Below are 14,811 nucleotides of genomic sequence, written 5' to 3' on the forward strand. Positions count from 1 at the left end.
ACCATTAAGATAAGTGATGGTGTTGGCTTTTACAAGTAAGCACTTACCGAGTAATCATTCAGGTAAACGTCCCTAAATCAAAAATTGTTGCATTTCTTGCTTCTCAAAAGAAATGATGAAGTCATTAGAATTCAAAGGATTCCATCCATTTCAAGAAAATAAACCAAACAAAGAAATTAGAATTTGATCAAAAGAATTCCATCAAATTCATTTGAATGCCTCAGACCAAACAACCCCTTAAGTTTGTGATTACAAATATGCAGTGTCCATTATGAGGTGCCAACAATTGGATTAACGAACATCAGGAATTCAGGATAAGCTTTGAACATCAATTACTACATAAATTTCAACAGTTGCATAAAACAAACAGTATAAAAATAAGACGTAGTCTGATATATTTGGACAAAGTCAAGTTGGAAGAAGTCAGTCATGAAATTGGATGTGCATTTCTGTAAAAGTCAACGAACCAACCAATAAGAAGCTGGTTAAAAAGAGTCAAAATGCACCTTACAAGTAAATTCTGATGCATTCTGCATGTTTTCCCCTATCTTGGTGGTGAGTAAAACTACTCGTCTATAGAAAACAAACTCAGGGAACAGCAAAAAGAATTACCTATGGATTTGATGATGTTAAAAGAATGCCCAAAAAAAACTTGTTTTTAATCATAATAATGGGGGGTATTAATTAGGGGTCAAGCAAGCTTCTTAGCACGCCCGCTCGATGGACCCATCTCTTCTTTTTTTGAACCAGATGACTCCGGCTTCTTTGCCCAAGCCGGAGCCCTATCTGGTTCATAACGGTAGTCGTAAAACAGTTCTTCCCCAGCACATATTCTTTCTTTAGCAAATATCCCGACCCTATGATCTCCAGCCACCATTATAACCTGACCAAATAATCGTTTAAACGTATATCCACCACACTCGATATTCGGGTAGCAAAGTTCATTAGAATGCAATAGAATTTGCCTTGGCTCCGATTTAATGTAAAAAAGACCTTTTTCTCAATTCAAAGCAATAAAGTTTCAAGAGTTCCAATTTAATATAACAAAGTTGCCAATTTTTTTGTTCTACATCTATTTTGACCGGTAACCTACTGTTAATCTTGTAACATTTTGAATCATCCACTTCGTTGTAACCCTTTCTTAAACAGGTGTTCACAGCATCAACAGGTTACCGGTCAAAACGAGTACAAAATAGAAAATTCTGAAACTCCGTTTTATTGATCAAGAAATCCCTCCGTCCGAAAATAAATGTCTACAATAGAAATGGCACCGTTTTTAGATGGAAATAATTATTACATTTTAAAAAAGACAACTTTACCCTTAATGTCTCAAACTTTCACAACTCTTAAATATTTGTGCATTAAGTAAGGGTAAATTTGAGAATTCTGCTATTTGGTTTTGAAACTAACGACACTTATTTTGAGACAAAAGCTAATAGAAATGTCGACACTTATTTTGGGACAGAGGGGGTAAGAACTAAACCAAATTTTAATGCATTTGGCCCAGCTCAAAATGGTGCATTAAAGTACTTTGAATATTCAAATAGATCCAAAATCACATGTAAAACACCATTTTGGTGACTATTGAACGTATTTGTGCTAAGTTTCCAACCTCAACACAATACGTTTCAGACCATATTGGGGTATTTCAGGCAGATTACCTTTGCATAACAATTTGGGACCGGAGAATGATTAGCAAACTTCAATTTGTCACCTTTACGATAAGCATCAAGAACATACTGCATATTGAAAACAAAAATGCCATGTCTCTTAGTTTGTTGGATAAGAAAAAGTAACAAGCACGCAAAAGAAAGGAGGTTGTGCCGTACTTGATCGTTAAGGTTGAAGAGGAAAGACGAATTTTCACGATCGTAGATCTTTCCACGCTTGTCAGCTTCACGATGTGAGATCAATTCTCCGGTGTACTCACCCAGGTATTCATGCTTAGGTACGCTATTCTGAAGAGCAGATAAAGATGAGTTGCTTGAAAGGAACATAATTAACAACCATATAATATACCAGTAGTCCTGCTTACCTTTAAGAAAGCTCCCCAACCAGAAACATCGGACCTTCCTAGTAAAACCTGTGCGCATTGAAGAATGCCAAACACTATCACCGTCAAGATCGTCACATTTCAAAGCTTCAAATTAATCTCATTTTCTATGCTTTAAATTAATTCAGCAATTTTATAGCTCTTCTAGACTTTCACATCAAAATCATGCAAAACGACATTGATACCAAAAGGGTCAATGGCCCCAGGATTTTTGCCGAGCAGGTGGACCTTTAAGGTAGATCAAAGACCTGTAAAGTCGCTCGATGTGTTTTTAGCCTAATTCCATTATTTTGAGGGAATCTTTTAAAGTTTTTTGGTTGATTTTAGAGGGAATTTTTTGGTTTTTTTGGTTGATTTCGAGAGACTTTTACTGTTTTTTGGTTGATTTCAAGAGACTATTTAGGATTTTTGGTTGATGTCCCTTGTATTTTTAAACATGCGAGCACTCGTAAAAGTTTAGCGGGTGCACCTTTCAACCCAAAATAATTTCTACTTGCAAAAATCAGTTGTGCAGGTGCCGGGTGCAGGGGATCCCGCTCGGGTCTTCATCTGATTGGCCCAATGGCATCCAGGTTACTGGTAGAGCTCAACGTCTAGAGGTCAATGGTTCAAGACTCACCAAAGGTGAGGACTGAGGAGTGTGTGTGAGTTTTGCTGTATATAAATATTATATACTTTCAAGAAGAAGAATAATAATAAGATGACATGGATTACCTTTGTATATGAATTGGAAAACAAGAAAAACATAATTACCCGTTGTTGTTGTTTGAGGAGAAGCTTCATATTTCTACATTCGTAATTATCACCTCTTTGACCTGGAATACCTAGAGTACCGTCTCCACACCTGCAAAGTCAAGTAAAAAAAGTTTCAATGTACGACTTATAAAAAGGGGAACGTGTAAATACTTTTAGATCCTGGGACAACTATTCGTGAATGATTTATTATGAATATCTTGATAGATATTGACTTCTCATAAGCAACGGGTAGAAGTTTTCTAGCCTGGATACTGCTAATACAATATCACATCAATCGAAATGATAATATATTTGTATATATTACAAGCACCCAGAGACTGCTATAAACTGATGTCAAAAGCTTGTAATTGAATTGATGCATAAAGGAATTCACTCCAATGGCATTCTCTCTCCAGAGCAAAGCTCGTTTACAACTGAATTGAAGAAAAAACAGAATACTTCCACACTAATCCCCTCCCCTATTTATACTACCCTTCTAATGTTGCAGGAAAACCGACTGTTGACGACAAACCCTTCTTCCCACACTTGGACATATTATGTAAATTGATGCTAGTTATATATCCTCAAAACTGAAAGTAGTTGTTGACCTCAAGGCTTTCCTCTTTCCAGCCATACAAATTAAACTGCAGTTCAAGATTTAGGCATTCACAAAAGCAGTTTCTAAACTAAATACTAGACAAGAATCATGAAGAGCCTAATCTTCTCTCAAGGAAAAAAAGTATGAAGTTCCTAACCATCATTTATGTCATATAAGTTAGACAAATTCCATACATTCACATAACTTCTCTTCGATGTTGTTACTTCTGATTTCTGAACCATATCCAAAAGTAGGGAGTAGAATATACCAATTAGGATTTTCAGAAGCTTCATAATAACAAATTAAGCAAGAAATTTATGGTCGAATAAAGGCTTGATTGGACAGAAAAATTCCAGCAAAACAAGTGGATGCTGGAATAACTGAAGGCCCATAAGAAACTAAGAAAGCAAGACCCATTATCATCACAAAAGGGGAACATTTTGATTCTTGAAAGTCCTAGAAGTCACATATCCCAAAAATTCATACAAATCGTATGTGGATCCCAAGTTTTATCAATGACGTAATTCACACATGCCATTTATGATCTAAGTCAAGGAATTATTAGATGAGTTCCATATAACAAATCCATTTGCATGTTCTTTTGTAGTAGAAACATGTCTTCTAATGAGTATATCGCCAAATATCAGCATAATAACATATAGCAAACGATATAAACATCTCACCCGATCCAGCAATTTCTGCACACGTCTGGATCACATTCTCTACCAGCAGCAAAGCAAGGGCATTGACGACTTCTACACTGGCTTTTAGCGCAATGGCATCCTCTAAAACGATTTTTGCATGTTTTCGGACATCTAATGAACATAGAAGCGATCATATTTATAAAAAGAGAGGTGGAATGGAAATATAAGCTAAATGCATGTCAGGAAAAGAAGGCCTTGGACTAAAACAAACTGGGGAAGTAGAGGAAGAGTGATACCAAAGAAAACCTATACAATATAAGCATATAACTCGTCATGTGGACGTTCGATGAAGTGAGATGGAAGATTTTATTGTAAAACAAAAATGGAAAATACGCTAACTTCTCATCAAAAAATAAAATCTGAAATTTATGTTTAAACAACTAGAAATTACATGTGGTCATTGAAAATGTCCTGCTAATTTGAAGACCTGGTAAACAAAACCCGAAAAAATTACAACAATGTAGGCATCAAATTAAAGACTATGAAATGCTCATTTTTTGTATAATTTGTTTAACTCTTTTATCATAAGTTGAATATTTTAGATTTAGAAATAAAGATGCAACTTATTTGAATTTTAATGGAGTATTTTTTTGGATAATGGAGAGGATTATCCTGAATTTGAACATGTTTAAAACTTGTACACATGTATAATTACACATAACAATATTGGATGCTTAAAGGATTGTTCTTAAGACTTTGAGTAAAATGTTGTATAATATAATATAGACAAGTGCCTTACCCGCAGTACTTTTCACAGCAAGTCCCACTGACAAGGCAAGAACACTCCTTTCCACAAGCAGATTGGCACCCACATGGATTGTATTGGCGACAAGGCAGCTCTTTTTTATCAGAGATACGTTTCCTCATTGAATGGTATCCAGCAGACTTCCAGGAATACTTTAAGCGACGAACTTTACCTCTTCTGCGTAAAAATCTAGATCTTCTTCTTAGTGCAGTACCCTGACGTGTAATTAGAACCATAAAAGCAATGTAATATTCTGATTGGTTATACCACTGCTATCACTGCAAAAGAGCATGAGACCACTAACCGTATTCTCATTACTATCAATTCTGGATCCATCGCCTAGAGAATTTGTGCCGTCTCCACCTTGAGAAGATAGCTTATTCTCAGAGCAATTCATAGCATAAAACACCTCCGCACATGTCTTCATTCCATTCATAAGATTCCTAGCTATTAAACAGCTGCAATTACGAACAAAATTACAAAAGAAAAGAACCTCGTATTATAAACCCAAAGCATACAGATAATATTGTACTCCAGAAAATTGCATGCTTGTCTGATAAAACCACAATAAGCAACATCCAAAATTGTGATACCATGTAGAAAGCCAAAGGTTAGTTCAACACCAAACCAACACCCTTCCAAAAGAAATGATGCAACACATACAAGTTTAACACAGAGTGAGGTGGGTTTTACAGAAATAAAGAAATGGAAGTGTCTCTAGTCTGTTCATCAAGTTGGTCCAATCATCAATCCAACATGGAAGATTAAATGGAAAGAATTTTCATTCAGGAGCCAAACAATGGTATTCAGCAATTAAGTTATCTTAACTGAATATATATATAGAGATGGTCAAGTGATATGCACTTAGAATTCAATGTATAAAGCACTCATTTTATAATTTTTAGCTAGTTTATTTTCCTTTTATCCCAATCTTGAGTTATTTTTATTACTTTATTTTCCCCTTTATTATTTATGGAGCAAAAAGTATGATTTACATGTTTTTACACCATTAGATAGCTAATTTGAACTTGCGCACAAGCTGTTTGGTGCTATAGCATTCCTACAACATGGATCTGGTAGTTTTCGGCTTTTTGAAGTGCTTAATGAACTAAGTTGTTGGGCAGACGTTTTGTTGCTTGAAGACCAGGCTCTGAAGATGGAAGATTCATGGCTGCTAAATTTGTTAGGATTGATGTAATAGTCTAGTTACTTTAAAGTATTTTTAGTTGACTTTTTAATGACTTTGGCCCCAAGTTCCATTTTTATCTTATTTGTCCCCTCTATTTGGGTATAAATAGGGAGGAAGGGTCTTAGTTTCTAAGGATCCAAAATCAGTTCTAAACTGATTCTCTCTAAGATTCAAAGCAATTTTGATATCAAGTATAGTAATTACTTTCAAGTCATTTACTTTCAGCTTTTTACTTTCAAGTCATTTAATTTTCGCTCTTTAATTCAAGTCATTTAATTTCCGCTCTTTGCATTCAAGTCATTTAATTCCCGCTCTTTACATTCAAGTCATTTACTTTATGTTTTTTACATTTCTTGCAATTCACTTTCAGTAATGAGTAGCTAATTTCATTAGCTTGGGAGTGAGACAAATAGTGAGATTATAAACCGAAGGAAAGTGAACGTTGTTTCGCAATAACAACGTTCCATTATTTGATTCAAGTTTTATAAAGCAAAAAACACTTCTTTACGAGTTGATCACTTTGAAAATGTTAAAGTGTTGTGGACTCTGGAATGAGCCACTTAATGCACGTCAATTCGAATGACATGGGAAGTAGACATGGAAAAGTTATTGATAAAGGAATTTGTCATATATGTTTTTCAAAATGATTATTCTCGACGGCTTGGTCGCTTATCAAAGTGTTAAAGTGTAGTGGACTCAGGAATAAGCCACTAAGAACACACCAACTTGAATGACATGGGAATATGCTCGGAAGAGTGATTTTTAGACAGAGGAATTTGCTAATCCATATATTTTGCAAACACCATTTTGCACTATCACTAGTCCAGATACCACAAAGAAATTCAGGTTGAAAGCTAAACATTAGTGCAATGGTGAAGTCCGGAAGGAATACCCTCAAAATAAATGGTGGAACTAGTTATGGTTGACTGCTTGTTGTAGCATCCCTACAACATTGTCTGCTGGAATTTGTGTTTATGTCTCACCACAAGTCTTACACCCATGCTACCTTTTAGTCTGTTATTTGCAATTGGTAACTCAACAATCAACCATAGCCTTCAAGATCGCCATCTGAAACCATTTCTTTCATTCTACTTTTATTAAGCTTTTACTATGATCGATGTGGACGATACTCAGTACTTGTACCAATTTATTACTTGAAAGACAATATTAGGGCTAATTGTATACTATACTTGCTTTTGGTCCTAATTACCACGTCTAAGGGTGTGTAAAAGCTCCTATCATCAAGTAACAGCTGTTGAGACTTGGCAATCACAGTTGTGTATATTTAGCTAATAATATGTGTATATATAGTCATTTCACTTGTTCACATAGGCATAACAATTTAGACACGTTTCTTCAGAGCATAATCTATGTAATCGTTGTTGTAGCAAGAAGAAATAGTATTCAAGAAAGAAGAAATAACATAGGCTACCCGTGGATGTTGATTAGAGTTGAATCAACTCTAATTGAACCATGTAAATCTTGATGGTGTAGTCGATCGGTTTATTCATTGTTTGTTTCTTCTCGTCAATTGATTGATTGTGTGTGTTTACTTGTTGATAATTAACTGGTTAAGTTAATAATTCCTTTGGAAATTGAATAGTCATCAGTTTTGCAGTGAATTTGATTTGTATTTCTACATTATTTGTGGTTGCAACAATAGTCTGTTTTCACAAATGCACTTTGGGCGAGTTTTTCAGCTAATTACTTGAAACACAGCCTAGAAAAGGCGTTGTGTAAGATTGTTGAAAGCTGACGCCAAAAAGACATCAGACTCGTACTCTGCTATTTTATATTTGTAATCATATGAATGACAACAGATGCAAACTAACGAACTCCAAAAAGATGATACTCCTAGGAAAGAGGGAAGAAACTTTCACCTACCAGAAAATCAAACATGCAGATAGTCTCTAAGTTTCTAATGGTCCATATCAAAAAAGTGAAGGTACTAACCTGTTTCTGCCAAAGATCTCCAGACCTTTTTCAAAGAGAGATTTTTCAATAGTTCTCCAACATTTGAACTCAATCAATTCTTGTCTGCAGATACTCTCATCCACAAACTCTTCTTTCTTCCATTTGTCATCACTACTGATCACTGGCTGGTCACTGGTGATCTCCTTCAATGCACAATCAGGAACTTCAGCCTGAAGAGATCTATCACCACTAGGGACCAATGAATCTTTCCGCCTACCCCTTCTGGCACTGGGTTTTGCCTTCAGAGAGGATGAACTAGCTTCTTCATTTTCTTTATGTGAATTGGATCGAACCCCCATATCTTTTGAGCCAAGACTTCCACTGGGAACAGAATCAGAATCAGAAGCAGCCAGCTTCTTCTGTCTTTTCTTTATTGCAACCATAACATGATCAGCAATACGTTTGCTATTCCTTTGACGAGTTCCACGTTTCTCAACAAGTTTACTCTTACGTGGTGAAGGAAGACGATAAGTAGAATTCCCATCATGAACTGGCCTAGTCTCAGACTCACTGCTTTCAGATATGTTTCTAGCATTTGATGAAGCATTTTCACTCTGGCAAGACTTTAACCTCCTCAATAGAGACCGGCCATTGGATTTTTTTCTTGATGCCTGAACACCATTACCATCTGATGAAAGAGCAGCCTTTTGTTCACTATTGGGCTGCATAGAAGATGTTACGGCAGTGCCTTCCACCTTTTGGACCTAAGGAAAGCCAAGTACAAGGTCCAAGATTAGCTGTCTAAAAAAGCAATAACCTTTTCGGAAAAATGTAAAGACCTAGATAAACATAGAAGCTCAAGCACCACAAAAAAAAATGTAGGTATAGCAAAATAAAAATTCAAAGTTATAAGGGCATATAGCATACTTAATTCTAGCTCCTAGCGATTACCCGATAATAACAATGGGGACCACAAGGTAGCTTTTCCTCATCCATGCGGTTCCAGGTAGAATGCTTTTCAGCCTAAATAGAATGTGAGGGTTAAAATAATTAGAATCAGAACCAGATATCTTTAGCCTATGTTTAATACACCCTCCATCACAGAAAAAGAAACAAGAAAAGAAAAGAGCCCACTTCAAAATCTAGACAGCTACATATGATTAAATACAATTAACAAAATGCCTATACAAAGGATATTTTAGGAGACCTAAATTTGTCTATATTAAATTCCGAAATGGCTTTGTTTTTAGAGAAAAAGAAAAATTGTAAATCAGACTCTCTTTTGGGGTGGGTGATAGAAGCGGTAAGGTAAAGTGAACTTACAGGAAATATAAGGTCTTGTGAGCACCCATGTAATTTACAATCAAATACCTGCCAACAGAAAAGACAGGAACAACTAATTACAGCAAGTATAGCACCAAATAAGTTTGCAAGGATACCAGTATGAAGATACATTTGTGATGCATAGATACCAGGGTTCGAAGATTCAAAGAAGAGGAGTGTTTTTACGTATGTATGTGTCTATATATACAAATCTAGAAGCAAACTAAAAAGAGAGAAGTTATCTTATTGCATCAATATAATGACCTATCCTGCATTCCTGCTTACTCTACCGGTGCAAGGTAACTATCAAAAAGAAACCATTGGTCTGGTAGACAACCTTCTTGCACTCTTGAAGCCACAAGTGATAAGAAGTTTATTTTAGATTCAAGGCTAAGTCTCTACTTTAATTAATGAGTTTCATTCTCACAATATTCTTTTGAAGTATATAATGTTTATATATGGAAAATAGAACAAATAAACTCACACACCCTCCTCACATTTGGTGAGGTTTGAACCCTTGACCTCCTAGGAGGTCAAAGACTCACATACCGCTAGGCCAAAGGCCCTTTGTTTGTGGTGAAGATCTGGTCAACGCCTCATAAGATTTACATCCCCCTACCTGCTCCCCAAAGAACTAGACCACCAAGCACTCAATACAAGGATTTGCAAGGATAGAGCATCCCTGACCAAACCCAAGAAGAAAACATGTAGAATAACAAGGCTTACAAGGCATCGGCGACAGAAGAGGTTGTCAAATGAGTCCAGTGCTGCTTCAAGATCTTTATCAAACAATGAACTCATATCGAACTCAACATTTCCTGGTTTAGAGCCTTCAACAGCATTCTCTCTGTTCACAAGGACTTCATACCTTGCCTGCATAAGTTGTTCTATGGTGTGTCAAAAGCAAACACAAGAAAAAGGAGAGAACAACTGGACCAACCTTTGCACGCCTAGTCCCTAAATTTAATAAGAAAAAAAATAGAGAACAAAAGAGAACAAAATGTCAGGTTGTTAAGTGCTTACTTTGAGTTCTGAAGGTTTTCTAGACAACCGCTGCCCCAGTAAATCCAAAACAGCATCAGATGACCCAAGTTGTTGAATGGTCATTCTGTAATCATCAAAAAATCATGAGGGTGTAGAAATAGCATACCGTTCATGGCTGGAAGTTGTCACTGACATTTGGAAAGGATAATATCGAAACAAAATAGAATAATGAACAAGGATGCTTTTAAGAGCAACAATGGTGGAAAATCATTCTAATATGTTGCTGACTTGAGACACTGAACAAAGATCAGAACATGACAAAAAGGCTAAAGGGATATGGGTAAACAATTAAACCAAAGCGATTAAAACAACAGAACAAAAGTAACAAAGAAGTGACTGCTTTAGGTTTGATCCCGATGGCAACTACTGGTGGGAAGTGCTTTTGTAGCCAATTAATGTTAGTAGAAACAATGGCTTAGTCAAGAAAATTATCACTCCCTTTTTCAAGTTGAAGGAAGATCAACTATTATGTATACAGAAGCACTGAATGACTCAAGGGAAAGAAACAAATGTGAATGTCAGAAGGTTAACTACTTCAAAGCAAGAATGCAAACAACTCCTCGATGTAAAGAAAGAGAAGTGAACAAGTAGAAATCAAAAGTGCAAATAATATTAACTCTTCACCACCCCCACCCCCACCCCCACCNCCCCACCCCTTTTTACTTTGCATAATGTCTTGCCCACTAAAAAGTATAAAAATACCCTTTTGAGGTCTGCAGATGGAAATTGTATGCACATGCTGACAGGAAACATGGACATAGAAACTGTACTTGTACTAAAAACAAGAAATCAGAAAAATATCAAACAATAATACATGCAGATGGGATCAGAAGAACATATAAATTGAAGTACACCAACCGAATGATGTAATCTTCAGAGTCAACAAACTCTTTCTTTTCCTCTTCTTCATCAATTGCTTCCTCTTCACTGTCACTGCAAATTAGAGCTTCACCCCCATTTTGATCATAATAAATTCTCCTTCGACCAACTACAGACTGGTCTTCTGTCATTCTCTGATTTCTGTATGAGTCATAGTTTTAAGAAAAAGCAATATTCACTTAAAAGTTACAACAAAGCCAAGAAGTAAAACAAAATCGCAACAGATATGGTATGAGATCCCCTATAACCTTGAGGGATAGCTCAACTAGCAACTAAAGGCTAGGCCTTATGGCTCCTGGCCTCCTCCCCATAGATCGCTAGTTCAAGTTTCCCCAGGGCCACTGGGATTACTCTAGGTGCACGCAAGCTGGCCCAGACACCCACAGATAACAAAAAAAGTCTTAGCTAGTAATGGGTTTCAATACTGGATCTGAAACTGAAAAGGGCAACAATTAAAGGGGAGAAGTATTAAATGAGTTGCCTGTTAGGCAATCAATGGGATGTTAGAGATCATTATAACCAGACATTTCCAGCTTAAGAAGATGAGTTTCTAAAATTCAGAAATCCCAAAGCTTGATGAGAGATTAACTGCAACAAAGTGTTATTGACTCAAATATTAGCCTAGCAATGTCTCCATTTTGGGGAGCAAGGAGAAAGGCGCAAACATGAAAACTGATGATACTACCAAAACAGACAATTCACCTATGGCCAGTAACATAAATAATAACATCTTATTTATAGTTAAACTAAATGCACGCCGGAGGGGGGGACATCTTGCAGTGAAAGCTATTACCCAATAAGACCCAAGAGGCAGCTGGAAACAAGCTATCTACACAATTAAAATAAGTGAAAGAACTAGCAAACACATATTTGACTGCATTTGAACTTAACAAGTGCAGGGTAAGATCACCTATCCAAGAAAATCCATGTAGTATAAGGAGGTAATTTCTTCACTTCTGGAAGCTTGATTGGCCTGACAGCATTTTTTACTGCAATGCTAGAACCTAGGAGAATTGCTGAAGCATGTCCATCTTCCTGAGAGCTAGTGCTGTCACTGTCACCATTGCTTGCATTGACGCCGTTCTGCTTATCTATTGCATCTTTCTGCCTCTTTGTCAACAAATCAACAGTTTGATCAGCACCAGAAATCCTTAGATGCCTTCTTTCTAATGATAACTTGTGATGAGTGTGGGTGACTTCAGACAACTTAATCCGGTTCTCTTCCATTCTTTTCTGGAATAATAAGAACATATCAAAGCATCATGATGGATATTCTTTACCAAACAAGTAAAGGCATATTTCGGATTTACGTAGTTCTAGGACTCACCATGATATAAACACAACGATCAGCATCAACTTTCTTCTTCAACGAGTCGATAACCAATGAAATCTCTGAAGGAGCTATAGCTGCTCCTTGTGGTCCCACAATCTGAACAATATGAACATTAGTTCAGTTTCCTGAATTCTAACATACATTTTGAGTGATGACTGCCCATGAAGCCCTAGCACTCTCCTCTATTATGTTGATCTTTTAAGTCATAAGTAAGTAATGTGTTTCACTGCATTATAAGTTTACATAACATTTTATCTTTGCTTCAAACCACCAACCAAATGTGATGTCGTTATATATTTTGATGATGAAGGGCAGGTTATGTGAATTGAAATTCTTGAAAATACTCTTAGCAGCATGTTATTAGCTCATATTCAATTATGTTCGTGGCTAACGATTTACTAATGTTGCTGCAAATTAATGTAGCAAGTCTTCAGAATGCATACTCGTACATCAACAAGAGCATTTCCATAACCGATACACGCTAAGAAACTAGGGAATTCTCCTTCCAAAATAACAACAAACAAGCAAGTAATTACACGCATTAATCAATGGCATGGTACCGTAGATACATCTGGAGAGTCCGATCTGCCGGCGGCGGTGGATGATAGAGGAGGGACCTTCGGCGACGACATTTCCTGCCGTCGAGAGGATAAGCTGTGGAGGAGCACAAACCGGCAATGAAGAGCTGTACGAGATCGAACTCATGCAAATGCGAAGGAGAATCGATGCGAGAAATTAGCGATTCCGGGGTTTGAAACCCTAGGATGTGAGATTTTGGGGAAGCGCGGAGTCAATTTATATGTGAAATTATTTAATTATGACAACGGCCAAGTCTCTGTCTGTGGAATTGCGAATTGCGAATTGCGATCGACTCAGGCAGCGTCTGCTTTTGGACGAAACATGGTAAATGTAAACTAAAAGGTTTCATGAACTTCACAATTTGTAATGAGTTTTAAATAATTAATGTAGTTTTATGAGAAATTAAAATTTCAAAATATATACCTCAACTCTCCTTGCTCCTAACATACACATGTTGGGGATTGCTTATAAAAACTGTTTATTGACTTATTTTGGTATGGTACCGGTAATAAACAGTTTTTAATGTTTAGATGGGGGAAAGGAAAGATGTTTATACCGATGTCAAACTGCTAATAAGGAATTTTTGATAAGTTACTCTAATTTAACTTATCAAATTCAGCTTATTAGGTTTGCAAATCCAATTTACCTTTTTAAACCTCATACACCTCGTTCTTTTAACCAAAAACTCTCTTATATGTCTCCTTTCTCAAGCAATCAGTTCATCAAGGGACCTTCGACCATTCTCGGAAATCAAACCTTTGATTGAAACCTTCACTTACGAAAATCGAAATCAAACCTCCGTTAGAAACCTTCAACCAGTTCCTATAGAAATTGAAAAGGGTTTAGGGTTCTTACTTCAAGATTACTTTTTGAAAAGGGTTTAGGGTTTTTCTTACATAAGCGACCTTCGAACACAGTTCCTCCTTCCTCATTTTTTTTTTTTTTTGTCATTTTACATGTATAAGCAAAATTTGTCAAGCACTAAAAAACAACTTATCAGTTTATTACGTTTTGGTACCGCTATAAGCTAATTCAAACACTTATTATAGAGCTCTGCTTTGACACCACATAAGATGATAAGCATTTTTACAAAAAAAAAACTTTAGTTGTTTTAAATAAGCAATCCCAAACACCCTCTTAGTTTCCTTGTTTTAGTTACTATTCACAATCTATACTAGATCTCGTAGATTTAGAACGTGTTCACAATTCATAAATGTTCACAATGTAGAAACGTTGTATACATGTTTAATCGTGTGTCAATCATAACTTCAAACAGAACCTCACTGTAGAGAGGGAGACCCCCGGAAGCGTAAGAACGACTATTTTGGAGCCTGAGGGTGAGGTTCCATCGACGAGTGAGAAAATGAACGAGAGACCTATGGCTACGTGAGGATCGGGACGCGGCATCCGCCCGCAACGCTTGTTGCCTCGTCTCCAAACCCCTATGCTGCCTTTTTTTCATGCTTTTCCCCGAGGTCTGGAGAAAGCTGAAATCAATAGGATYTCCCTAATCCTCCCTTAGGAAGAGCGCTCTCTGGTAGCGCAAATGCGCGCTCAGGGGCATGCCTGAGTAAAGTATACAAGTGTTGAAAGAGCGAAGTATGGGGACCGGAGATAATGAAGAGAATAGAGTAGAAAGAGAGTTTTTTAAATTAAATTATAATTTAATTTTTAATTATTTTTTGTAGCCTAAATTATATGTCACGAATTATAAT

At 36.5% G+C, this 14,811-nt stretch overlaps 1 protein-coding gene across 2 annotated transcripts; it reads right to left on the minus strand.

The window, feature by feature from the left end:
• Positions 1-252: 252 nt before the first annotated feature.
• On the minus strand, positions 253-13,284 carry LOC112515933 (histone-lysine N-methyltransferase CLF). Of its 2 annotated transcripts, none has more exons than XM_025122913.1 (17): positions 13,087-13,284; positions 12,512-12,613; positions 12,095-12,417; positions 11,164-11,325; positions 10,285-10,369; positions 9,988-10,134; positions 9,262-9,309; positions 8,890-8,961; positions 7,978-8,702; positions 5,140-5,293; positions 4,830-5,050; positions 4,070-4,201; positions 2,807-2,897; positions 2,036-2,083; positions 1,830-1,958; positions 1,662-1,739; positions 253-883 (listed from the first exon to the last, which is right to left on the minus strand). In XM_025122913.1, the coding sequence occupies exons 1-17, from the start codon at positions 13,147-13,149 to the stop codon at positions 692-694; spliced, it is 2,772 nt and encodes a 923-aa protein (XP_024978681.1). In that variant the 5' UTR covers positions 13,150-13,284; the 3' UTR covers positions 253-691. The 2 variants fall into 2 exon arrangements, with proteins under 2 accessions (XP_024978681.1, XP_024978680.1); XM_025122912.1 differs by having other exon boundaries at positions 13,078-13,284.
• Between the last annotated feature and the right edge of the window lie 1,527 nt (positions 13,285-14,811).

The sequence above is a fragment of the Cynara cardunculus genome, assembly GCF_001531365.2.
Source record: "Cynara cardunculus var. scolymus isolate 2C chromosome LG 7, CcrdV1, whole genome shotgun sequence".
In the NCBI taxonomy this organism is placed as follows: Eukaryota; Viridiplantae; Streptophyta; class Magnoliopsida; order Asterales; family Asteraceae; genus Cynara; species Cynara cardunculus.

Bases quoted from the DNA above. Each gene is read 5' to 3' on its own strand.
- LOC112515933 (XM_025122912.1), bottom strand. From the start codon at position 13,149: ATGTCGTCGCCGAAGGTCCCTCCTCTATCATCCACCGCCGCCGGCAGA. The intron at 9,310-9,987 runs GTAAGCCTTGTT...TTCTGTTGGCAG, and splicing joins TCTTCTGTCGCCGATGCCTT to GTATTTGATTGTAAATTACA. The intron at 1,740-1,829 runs GTACGGCACAAC...TTCAATATGCAG, and splicing joins TCTTCAACCTTAACGATCAA to TATGTTCTTGATGCTTATCG.